Source organism: Tripterygium wilfordii, chromosome 14 (assembly GCF_013401445.1).
Source record: "Tripterygium wilfordii isolate XIE 37 chromosome 14, ASM1340144v1, whole genome shotgun sequence".
NCBI lineage: Eukaryota > Viridiplantae > Streptophyta > Magnoliopsida > Celastrales > Celastraceae > Tripterygium > Tripterygium wilfordii.
In genome coordinates, this window is record NC_052245.1 from 10,820,277 (window position 1) to 10,832,793 (window position 12,517).

General features: G+C 35.1%; 1 protein-coding gene across 1 annotated transcript; it reads right to left on the reverse strand.

Moving 5' to 3' along the window:
- Window positions 1-7,249: 7,249 nt before the first annotated feature.
- On the reverse strand, window positions 7,250-12,414 carry LOC120014518 (putative E3 ubiquitin-protein ligase XBAT35). Its single transcript, XM_038866488.1, has 10 exons — window positions 12,078-12,414; window positions 11,823-11,937; window positions 11,241-11,321; window positions 11,049-11,137; window positions 10,823-10,914; window positions 10,555-10,636; window positions 9,399-9,498; window positions 8,891-8,976; window positions 7,941-8,579; window positions 7,250-7,566 (listed from the first exon to the last, which is right to left on the reverse strand). The coding sequence occupies exons 1-9, from the start codon at window positions 12,177-12,179 to the stop codon at window positions 7,974-7,976; spliced, it is 1,353 nt and encodes a 450-aa protein (XP_038722416.1). The 5' UTR covers window positions 12,180-12,414; the 3' UTR covers window positions 7,250-7,566; window positions 7,941-7,973.
- Window positions 12,415-12,517: the final 103 nt, after the last annotated feature.

Here is a 12,517-nt window from a genome sequence, read left to right on the forward strand (position 1 = left end):
GGGTATGCGCGAATTAGGATAAAACCCTAAAAAATTTCTATTTATACCGTTGGGTCACGTAGCAGATCTACGATAGGTGTTCGAATGACTCGAGTAGCTATCCAAACAGAATGCTCTCGGACAGAAAACGACTCAAAACAGTCATTAGATTTTGTCTGAAGATTGCTATATGGACGGCTCCTAGGCTCGTCCGAACAACTACAGAAGAATTACACTCTAAAGTCTAAACACCATAATTAAATTAATATAACTTGAAATCCATGAAATAAGTTTGGAATCTACCATGGAAATAGAGATAAACCTCCCAAATTATAGTAGTTTATCATTGATTTTTTTGACGAAGACGACTACAACCCTATAAATACTAAAAACCTAAAATCTAATAGATATGAAATTATCAAAAAATACTAATTAGGAAAATTAGACAAAAGTACAAAATGAAACATTATATTCCGAAAAGCATAATTCAAGAAAAACTTTATAAAAAATGAAAAATGTTATTAACTTATTAAAATACCATTTTCTTTGTAAAAGATAAAACACGCTTCTCTTCTTCTCTCTTGTTTCTCTTCTTCCTTCACTGCCTCTTCTTCTCTCTTCTTCCTTTGTTTATCATATATGTTATTTGTAAATTGTTAGGAAGGTGAGATTGATTTGGTTTAATTTTGTTACGTGTTTGGGACAGATTTCATTTGAAAATTTCAGAAAATCGAAACAGAAATAAGATATCAGCAGTTTGAAACATATAACAAATTTGTGGGCATAGTGGACTACCCTCGTTTAGGCACCGATCAAGGCCTTCAACCAACCAATGAGAAGCGTCAGAGCACCAAGATAAACCCCCAACCTCGTCTCCATCAGCTGCAGATTCCAATGGATTTTGACCTTGAAGTCGTGGCCAACCTGGAGAAAAGTGTTCGATCCGGTCATTGGAGATAGCGTTGTTGCAAGCAACCACCAAGCGAGTGTAACCCAGACCTCGGTGCACTATCCCCACCTATTGGCTGGTTGGAACAATTGTCGGAGAGGAATATCCGATTTGAGTGTCAAATGAAGACGATGATAATAAAACCAATGTTTATGAATTTTTGTCCTTTATGAAATATTTTATAAACATGATGGACCTTATGAAACAAAATTTATTAGAGTGTCCTTATTGAAACAAAACTTTAAGTGAGGGATTTATCTCTAATTTTCCTATACTAATTTGACTAGAACACAAGAGTAATTAAATAAATAATGCAAATTTTGTCCTCGTTAGTCTCATACATATCATACAATTACAAAACTAAAATATCATAAATTCGCTAACATGAGAGTTGATTCTTTCCAAAAGACAAGGGTTTACCATCACAATTTACAACACAGCCTGAAAATATCCTCCATTGGGATCTTGACATGTGGCGAGAACTACTGAGCAAACGTGTCAACCAAGGAGTTTCCTTGATCACCGACCAAAGTAGAGTCGAAGAGTCCAATCTAAGAAAAAGAACCTGGTAAGCCCACATAAGGCACGGTAATCAAGAAGAGAGCATCCCAACAAGATAGAAATACCCATTTGTTATAATACTGAGCATCTCACATCGATATCACATGGTGATGAAACACTTAGAGGAAACCAAGAGTTCTAAAATAGACAAACTCCACTTAGTAAATAAATTAGGATTTGATTCACCTTCCTATAAATTCACCAATATTAAGGAAAATTAACATATACTCCTACAAAAATTAGAACTCTTCCAATTGATATAAAAAGGAGATCTCTAGCTATAGGTAAACGATTTTGAATGCCACACTTTACTTGTTGCTAATAGAGAGAGAGCTCCAAGCATTCTCCAATAGTTTACTAACTTTAGCTTCGGAGAGATCCCTTGAACACATCGCCCCTTTTAATTTACATGTTCTACTACGCAGACCATTCTCAAGGTAACCAAGGACATCATCTGACACGTCATCAAGATCGTACACTGTTTTAGACGTCATCACAGCCAATCCGATTGAAGTTACATATTAATGTTGTTGTAAAATGTCGCAAATGCCTATATTAATCATGGATGTGCTTATAGGAAAGGTCTTATAATCAATATCACTAATTTTCAAAGCTATCCAGCCAATATAGAAAGTGACATTCGCAGTTATGTGAAATGATCTTGTACCCAATACCAGTACTCCTTCATCAGCTTGAAGAAATGTTTACTCTGTCTTCCATTATTATTTGCTCTATATCCTCGAAACATCACTGACAACAACAGTGCTGACATTCATTCCACTCAGATTGTATATTTGTATTGAACAATAGGGCAAAGCAAACTTCTTTTAGACGGGCAAACCATACATAAGAAAATATTTATAAATAATGAGAAATATAGAAATATTTTTTTTTTTTTGGAATTTTGTTAGCTAGGTATATCAATTCAGATTAATAATAAAACTAAATTCTAAAATAATTATTTTTGATATTAAATCTTTGAATTACGGAATCTAACTAAGTGATGGAAAAGAAAAGAGAGTTTGTCCACCATATACAAGACAATCTCACATGGTTAATAGTAAATTAAAGTACGATAGTATTTATTGTATATAACCAAACATCCCTAAGTATTCATAATTATTTTTTCTTTTCTTACGTGAAACTTCAAAATATTTTATATCTCAAAATATATGTTAGATTTCAAAAAAAAAAATTACATATTCGAAATCAGTATGTAAAACACTTTCAACAAGACCCATGTCAATATTTTTCACCTGGTCATACTTTATTACACTATCTGGAGAAACAAAAACACTAACATTTATTACATTATTTTGACCTCTTATTACATTGTTTCACACTCCTATTACATTATCCCGACCACTTACTACATTTTTTTCTCAATGAACCAGACTTCTTTCACATTGTTTTTATAGGAGCCTCCAAATTGTCTGTGGCAAGCTAAACTCGTTGGAATCGAACTTAGTGTAGTGAGACAAGATGGAATCCACTCTCATTGTCGCCGAAAAATAAAAATTCAACAAAAGCCAAGTCAGGATTTTTTGACGATTTCGACAGTTGTGCATATACCTTATGGATACTTATGGATAAATAGTTGTATGGAAGTTTAGCATTTTCGATTAAAGTAATTAGGATTTATAAAGATATTAGCCTAAAAACATATGATTTTTTTTGAGTATATTCATATTTTGTGATATTTGTATTGTGGTACTCTATTGAATTTTAATTAGAGAAAATAATTATACTGAATATACGTTTTTGCTTTAATTGTTTAATTACTCAATCGTCCCTTATGATGTAATTGCCTTTTCTTGATTAATTGAATCTTCAGCTCATAAAAAATAATTATATGTTGCAAAAAAATTATAAGACATTAAACAAAGAAAATATTGAGATAAATATTATTTTTTTGAGGAAAACGAGTAATACATTTTTTCAGGAAAACGTGCAATACTTGATGATAAAATAAAAATATGTAATTTTTAGGGGTTTAATTCAGATAAGAGAAAAAAAAACTAGAAAAAAAGATAAAACGTGTAGATAGAGATAGGATAAAAACAATTGAGGGACAATTGAAAAATGAAAAATTTCAAAGGGATGTTAAATATTTTTAGGAACAGATGGTTAAATGATAATTGAAAAATGATAAATATGAATTATTTTTAGGAACAGATGGTTAAAATTTATAATAAACATGAGACCCTTGAAGGAATCTCCAATCTGAATCGAAGGAAAAGAAAGGAAAGAAAAAAATAGGAATTGCGAGCTTGAAATGCAATGAGTTTAATTGTTCTAAGTAGTTCTTAGTTTTTTTTTTTAAATGCCATTGAGAAATTTACTTCTCATTGGAATCGAACATTGGGCATACATATGTCTAATTCAATTGATTGTCAACCGAGTCACCTCTCGTTGATCTAAATAGTTCCCTATTGGATTGAGAATCGAAGAAGAGTTTTTTAGGATACAAAAACTTGAATCCTCGTGATTTCTAAAGTCCATAGATTTTTCTCTGACTATAACTTTCATTGTTCTCGATATTAACATGTAGAACGAGATTTTATCGTTACTCTCCTTTATATGAGACCATAGAATCTAAGAAAACATCTTTGCATACACTCAAAACTTGTTCTCGGGATTAAGTGTGAAGACTTAAAAGCGTGCACCGCAACAAATTAGGGTTTTAGCGATGAAACTAGCTAGGTTAATTACCCTAATAATATATATAACCCATTTATGATCTCTATTAGTTTCTTATTTCAATGTATTTGTATTTGTATAAACAGTCGGTAATCAAGCAATCCCAAAGCGTACATGGAAGCCTAAAACAAGGTAGTATGAGTGTTTGATTGATCCAAGACCTACTAGATTTCAGTTGTATATTTATGTTCTTGACATATTGTATGGTCTACAAATTTTCCCTACAATAATAAACCGTTTTATTATTTTTCTTTAATAAAGAGAAACTCATTGAGACCATGAGACTCACTCCTACATGGTAAATTCCAATCGCAGGATCTAGCCCCACATTTGAACTAGCTTCTCTATTGTGGGGGATTTTTTCCCGCCCCTGTGAGGTCCACACCACACTCAGAGAATTGTCCGCTCCGACCACTTGTGCAGGTAATGGGTTCTAATGAGGGAGGTTGGATATCCTGAAATAAATCCGTGAGGTTGATGTGCTTGTTGGTAGCCCTATCCCATGGGGGGACTGGACTAACCGGTGCACAGGTGGTAAGAGTAGATAATTCCTTGGGTGTGGTGTGAATAGTGGCGGACGCACACTTTGTGCAATGGGGGCATGGCCCCAGGTCAAATAAAATTGTTTTACACTAAATACACTATAAACCCATGACAAATTAATCCTAAGGCCCCCAATAAAAAAATCGAGGCCCCCAACCCCACTAAATCCCATCCAGTCCACTAACTAATTTTGACTCGAGTCTCTTAGTACCATTCTCCCGGCCAAGCCGACAAACAAGTCCCAATAGAGCCCTAAGCCCGTTGTAGTTTCGCCTTTGTGTTTTCAAAATATGAAAACTCGTAGAGAACAATTGTGATAATTACAATGTATATATATATTTTTTATTGTTTTGAACTATCATTAATGTATCTTGTGTTTATGATCTATATTTGTAAATCGATTACATAAATAACCCAAAAAAATTTTTTGGGGGCAGCATCACTTTTGTGCCCCAATGATTTCAATTTCTAGGTCCGCCATTGGATGTGAACCCTACAAGGGCAGAAAAAAAAATCCCCCATCTATATTGGTAATTGTGGAAAGATACATATGAAGACTGATTTAATCCTTCTCAACTAAACTACTTTTTTCCTTAATATTGAGGTGACCTTTGTGAATTAAGAATAAAGACGACAATACCTTGCTGATCAGTCAATTCTACGCACTAGCTGAGTTAATTACAGCTGTAGAATCAATTAGTTAAGTAGCTTCCAATATAATCAAAATTAGCATCCTCCTTTTATCGATCCTTTTCTGTCTCTTAAGCAACATATATGTAGAATATCTTCTATTAGATGCTATAAATTGTTTAAGTAATTAATTAATCTCCGGACGATAATCGTTTCGTACAAAAATGATGCCATTAGCCTTTAACTTTAAACTATCTACAGGGTTTCACCACTTAATTTTACAGAATGGAATCGTAATGAAGATCTGTTTAGCGGGCACCAGAACCATAATTTTGCTCCTTTTCTTTTTCTCTTTGATTAAGAAAAGAAAAGTTAGCTAGATTAGTAGATTCTTTTCAAATAAGAGAGATTATTTGCACAAAAGCAATTCATGCTTTAGAGATGATATTACTTGAGTGCTTTGAGATTTCAAACATTAATTTTGCTTAATTTGGTGGATGCCATAAACTAAAGTGGTGTTGTACAAAGTGGCATTTAAAGTCAAGAGTGGCAATAACTCTAATGGTGTTTAGATCCCCAAGTGGCAAATTTAGTCTTCATAAATATTTAAGAATATTTCAAGAATTTGAAACCCCATTTGCCTCAACAAAAATATAGAGGTGCCAAATGTTTCAAATATGATGTGTGAAGTAAAGAGTGAATTTGTGTGGGCCCCTTTACTGTTAATTATTTAAGTTGAAAATAAAGTAAGTCATTACATCATATCAGAGACACTTGTGATGCTAATTTTTGAGATCCCTATCATTGTTGTTGCCTCAATATCCTCTTGGGTCACGCTCAAGGTTCGAAAAAATTACCTAATATATTGTAGGACGAAATGACTACACATGATTAGGAAATAGTAGGAACCTTAAACACCCTTATTAAAAAAGAAGAAGAAGCATGGATGACAATAATAAAACACTTAGTGGTAATCCTTCCTTTTTTTACTTTCCCATGTCTCTCCCATGTGATGACGTGGGGACGTAAAAAGGAAAGAAATGGATGGGATTTCTCCAAAAGAGTGCTCTAAAACATATTAAGGCGATCCAAATACCTTAAAATATATGTGGAGTCAAAGATATATATACTTTTACCTTGACGGTAAGGAGGCTACTAATTCACCTCTACTCGTCTACTTGCTATATGATTCCTGAAATAACAACCACAAAAGGCCCAAATGCTTGGTCCCATGCCGGAAAGACAATCACAATGCACGGTGACACGGGATTCTCTCTCTCTCTCTCCCTCCTTATGAAGACTATAAAATTTATAAGTATCACATGATGGATGAGATCCTCTATAATTTTGATCCTTCACAAGAACAGCTTCAAAGTAAAACATCAGCCAAGCAAAGAAAACTTGTTGCGAACTGTATTATGATTTTCTAATATAAGCAACCATTATATTCATGCTGCAGAAAAAGATTATTACAAGACATTTGGTTGTTGTTTTGAGGGGGAATGAGAGTATGATTAAATATTATCTTGTTTGGCTGAGTTTTGAAGGGTGGAATCGCTAACTCATTCGAATAACCAAGCTTACTAAAATGGTGATAATATCCACAAGGAAGAATTGATGTGCAAAATACTCTTTTACCCTTGTTATAAAATATTGTTTTATTTACTAAAAAGAAAAAAAAGATAATATTGAAATTATACTATTAATATTTTCATACTCATGCTCACTCTTTATTTTATACCAAACATGATCATGCTTATCCCAAACTCATAACAGACTCACTTCGCACTATGCCTATTAATCACCAGCTGCGAAGCCAAAGTCTATATATCAAAAAGTTAAAACCACAATGGCGCTTCCCTGCTTCCCATAGATCTCACTAAATCATTGTAAATAAACAAAAACCTCAGAATAAACTTTTGAAATAAGAGACAGATGGGTATATTTTACAAGAGAATCACAATCTCAAATTTCAACATGGCTTATCAACAAGAATCTAATACAATCATAGACCATATAACAGACTTGGTCAATAGAGCATAAACATATCCTGTACTGCACTTTCATGAAAGGTAACAGAAGTAGAGTAACTAATGAACGGTCTCGCATATCGTGCATCTCATCGCAGATGCAGAGGACGCCTCATTGTACCATAGATGATGGTTTGAGGAATTTCAATTACTTCAACACTTTGGCCAACTCACCTGCAAACAAGATTACAACGTTAAAATTGTTTTTCTTACTGCCAACCATTTAAGTTATTGTAAGAATAAAGGAGTTTCAAAAGTAAATCATGACCTTCTATCTGGCATTTAGAATAGGACTTCTTCTAACAATATGAGAGAATAAGCTTCAATACGTTAAGGAGTTAAAGACAGATGGGGGGTGGGGAACAGAAACTTAACTCTAAGATGATCTCAGATTCTTTTCCGGCCAAAATACAGGGGGCTATGATACTAAACTCTAACTGACTTGTAAGCTAGGACACTGTTTCTTGGGTTTCACCTTCTTGGTCTTCATTGATAAATTGTTTTTCTCCTTCAAAAAACAATTTTATTTGAGTTGGAAATAGGCTCACCTTTTACAGTTTCACCTTATTGGGCCTCAATAGTTACACAGCATACAGCCGTACAACCTGTTCAATCTTGGTGCGACACACAGGGCAACCCCATTTCTTGATCTCCTTCAAACAAGACATGCAACCAACCATGTGGCCACATGGGACGCAAGCACCCTCAACTGGAGCATCCAAACATATCACACATGATGATGAAGAGCCGTCATCCTCTTTCCTTTCTCCTTCACTACTTGGTATCTTCTCAACAGTTGGAGAAGACAAATCAACAAGGATTGAATCAATTGACGGATAGTGAATTGGACCATCTTCTATAGTCTCATCCCCAAGGGGTGGAGCTGATGCTGGTGTATGTTCTAAATTATTTGTCGTTTTAGAAGCTTGGGTGACATCACTATGGCTCACAATATCCTGAGTCTGTTGAGTTGCAGAGACATTTTGACTGCCAGAATTTGCAGAACTATTCCAACTGGTGGATGTACTTGCTTCAGTGCCAGAATGAGCATCAAAACAAGGTGGTTCTGCAGTAGCAGTTTGGACGGATGCATTGATTGCCATTGCCTGTTCTAAATCTTCCGCAGCTGGTGCAGTTGCATGAACAACTGGAGTATGAGAGTTCTGAAGAAAAGCAGGATGCATAGCCTGAAACAAATAATTGATTCAAATCTTAGTTAGAAAATTTCTGAATAAAATGCTTGCAATTCAAGGTCAATTTTTTAGATGATTGAAGACTTCATCTTGTGACATGGATAATTGAAAATACTAGCAAATTTTGGTATTTCTATGCACAAAAATTGAAACTGAAAATCCAATCAAGACCATGTACTTCTGTGGATGCTCATAACTGACAACCCGGTAACCAAGCTGATGCTGTGAGTATGAGTGACATGGGATAAATTCACTCTCATTGACTAAAAAGCTCTGAAAACAGGACAACTAAAGATACCCTATACCTGTGGAATTCCTTTGCAAGCATCACAAAACCACTGCAGTTGTTGCCTGTCACCTTCATGTGCAGGTGCAAGCTTGATGCTGGTTTCTGAATGAAAGAACACCAAGTTCAAGAAAATCACATGGAACAAATTTCTCCTTGAAGGAGTTAATTAGAAAAAATAGAGCGGTGGAAAATTTTCAGGCATACAAATTAAGGACCAATTTTTCCCTACCATCAAGCAAGTCTACTTTAAATTGGAGCCTGGAGAATGATGAGGTCCGTATTAAATTTATATCCTTTTTATTTGAAGATTCCTTTATTAATACACTTATGCTTCTTCAACTACTTACTCCGAACATAATTTTAGTTAACTGTTATACTCTTACGCCTACTTCATCTCCCCCTCCTGCCTCTTGATACCAGGCATGAACAAATATTGTTACCAAATAAAAAAAGACTAAACAGTGGATCAATTCAATTTCCAGAAAAAGCCAACCAAAAAAAGAGTTTCAGTATCAGGAAATTACTGTTGGGATCAATTATTGACACTGAAGGATCAGCACGCTGGAACTTTGACTCCTCCAAATTAGCTTTCCAAAGTGCAAAAACTGTGCGTGGTCGGGCATCCTGCTCATTTGTTAATAGTTGCAAAAAGAAAAACAAAATTAGGGAACTTCAAAATATTTTAGAGCAGTTTGAAACTATATAAACACATGAACACATGCAAGCATTCCAATACAAATCTATGTTTTAATGCTTCATATTTCAGTTTAAAGAGCAAAGAGTAGACCACAAAAGACAAAACGAAGCTAGATATAGATGCTAAATCAGAAAAGAAAATCACTAAATAGCATAGGTAATGGTGCCACAGAGAGTGTAACATATAAAATAAGGAGCAACAAGTCAACATACAACCCTAGGTTTCCAGGGGCAAAAATGAGTACAGAAAGAAAAAGAAAATACTCTCTTTTTCCGCATCAGTAAACCCTAGTACCAGTGTGATAATCTGATTGCGGATTCCCATTGGACATCCAGGTGGTACAGGGTATCCCAGTTCACTAAAGCAACCAATAACTAAAATGGGATGAAAGACCAAGGCTTACAGAGGAAAATTTTAGTGAACAGTCCGCCACCCACAATAGGGACTACAAACTATAGTCGGTCCCTTAACACCTTGTGCCAACAGAAATAATAAGTATTGTAATATTAAATTTGAAACCCTAGAGTAGATGCTAGGGGTCAGTAGGAGACAGCATATGCAAGGATGTGTCAAAATCAGCAGGAGAGGCACCAAGGAATGATGAAGAGAATGCACAAGGACCAACCACGAATTACACAAGCAGAATAGACTGCAGAAATATACAATTTCTGCAAAAGACTTAAATGGGAATCTAACAATTAGGATTCTCCACGATTAATATCTCGGTGTTGCCGAACTCATGTTCATACACAACGTGAAGAGATGAATGAGTACATGACAAACATGAATCTCAGCACTAATGTTTTAAAGCCATGATTCTATGAACATAAAGGCTTGGGGAATCATTTGTAGGAAGTCCCACAAAATCTATAAACCCCACAATAACCGCTGCAATAGGTGGAAAATTAGACGCCCAGGATATTAAAAGCCTAACAATAAATTGAATAAATCTCTTGCTGAGTAACAAACTATGCCTGTGATACCTGAAAACTAGCATACGTTGCGAGCTCCAATTTGAAAGGCTGTTTAGGATTACGAGAACCACATGGCAACACAACAACCCAACTGCAGATGTAGCAACACTAACTGGAATAAGTTTCTGTTACTTGTGGAAAATAGTTGATCAATCACAGAATGCAACTAAGGCAACATCAGCATGTGTTACATAAATTGCATCAATTAATGAGTCCAGCTTACAGAGAGGCAAAAAAATGGTACAGTAACAAAAAAACACATTTACTTAATACCCACACTTTACGTGTAAGCAGCTGAGGAGCAAATACTTCCAGAAACCCTGGTCCATAAAATTCCCGCATCCAACCAGAGAACAAGCAAATGTGGCTCTGAAGATCATCATTATAAAATCCATGGTCAGATTTTAGCCCATCAAAGGGAGATAAAATTTAGAAATCAAGCTGAAGAAAAATATATAAAATGCATATGCAGCAAGATCAAATAAATGCAACTTTAAAAATACCTCAATTGCGCGGACAACATTGCAGTGACCTTTAGCTCTAGCAACATCAAGGGGAGTCTGACAGTCATCATTCATGACTAAAGGATTAGCTGAAAATGTGAGAAAATCACCAGTTAAGCTACTAAAGAACCAGCAATAATTGTCAAAAAAAGAATTTAATTTCACATTTCATTATATTATCAGAGACTGCACCTCCATGTGACAGAAGCAACTTGACAATACTTTCAAGGCCTCTTTTTGCTGCATGATGTAAAGGAGTCCCTGCATTACGTCCTACAATACAAAATGTCCAGAAAAGAAAGAAAATTAAACATATATCCATGTCCCCATTGAAATTTAAAGATGACTTCGGTTGGTGTTTCTTCTATCAATCAACCAAAATAAAATATTATTTTCTTCCTTTTGTTTTTAATTCCATTTTGTCAGTTCCTCAAAAGAAGAATTAGAAACATGTAATTCCGCAACCATTCTCTTTTCTTTTCTTTTTTTTTTTAAATTCTGATCTATATGTACATTTCATGTCTTATTGCACCTAACAAGGCTTCTTTCATTTTCAGACAATGTTGTCAAGGTCCCATTCCCTGTAAATATTTTATCCACCACTTCTTTTATTTTCTAATGAGCCACTAGACCTCCCTACCTAAGCACTGAATGAAGCATGGTCTTTTAATACGAACCCAACAAGTAACAAGAAAAACAACCTAATGACATAAGCCCATCAAGTATCACGAAAAAAGCAAACGAATAAACAAGTAAATGAATGAAAAGAAAAACCAGGCCGATAAGCATTGACATTGGCGCCGAGTTCTATGAGCGCTTTGGCGACATTGTAAAGTTGAGGATTCAAGCAGGCCACAAGCAAAGGGGTTTTCCCTTCTTTGTCAATCCACTGCACCCAGAATTAATCGCGATCACAAACAATCCAACAATCAATCACTCAAAGCATCCAATACAACATGTGTTCAAAACCAATTGACGACGGACTGGGAGCATCAAAAAGTAATTATTTTTCGTTTGTGTTGTTGGTACCTCAAGACGAGCACCAGCTCTGCAAAGGGCTTTGATTCCGTCGATGTTGCCGTAATTGACTTGCTGATAGAGCAGCTCGTCCTTGGATTGCTGTTGCCCCATCTTTTCGAGGACGGAAACAAAACCCTCGAAATTGTTAGGTTGTTTCAAGAGACGCAAAAATCCAGGGAATTATGAGATAATAATCATCCGGAAACGGAACTCTGGCATATGTTAAAGATCGATCGGGCGCCTCTTAATAGGAAAGTTTGTGGAAATCGATTTCGAAATTGATTCCTTAGCAGAGAAGATTTCCGCAAGTCAGGAGCCAAATAGAATTGGAAATCATTCAACGGTTTTTTTTAAGAAATAAATTATTTTTGACTTATTGGTTAATTATAATTGGCAGGAACCGTTAACTAAAAACGGCGTTTATTATGTCTTGAGATGACCCACTAATA

Bases quoted from the DNA above. Each gene is read 5' to 3' on its own strand.
- LOC120014518 (XM_038866488.1), bottom strand. From the start codon at position 12,179: ATGGGGCAACAGCAATCCAAGGACGAGCTGCTCTATCAGCAAGTCAAT. The intron at 11,322-11,822 runs GTTTTTCTTTTC...TTTGTATTGTAG, and splicing joins TGTCAATGCTTATCGGCCTG to GACGTAATGCAGGGACTCCT. The intron at 11,138-11,240 runs GTGCAGTCTCTG...TCACATTTTCAG, and splicing joins GTTGCTTCTGTCACATGGAG to CTAATCCTTTAGTCATGAAT.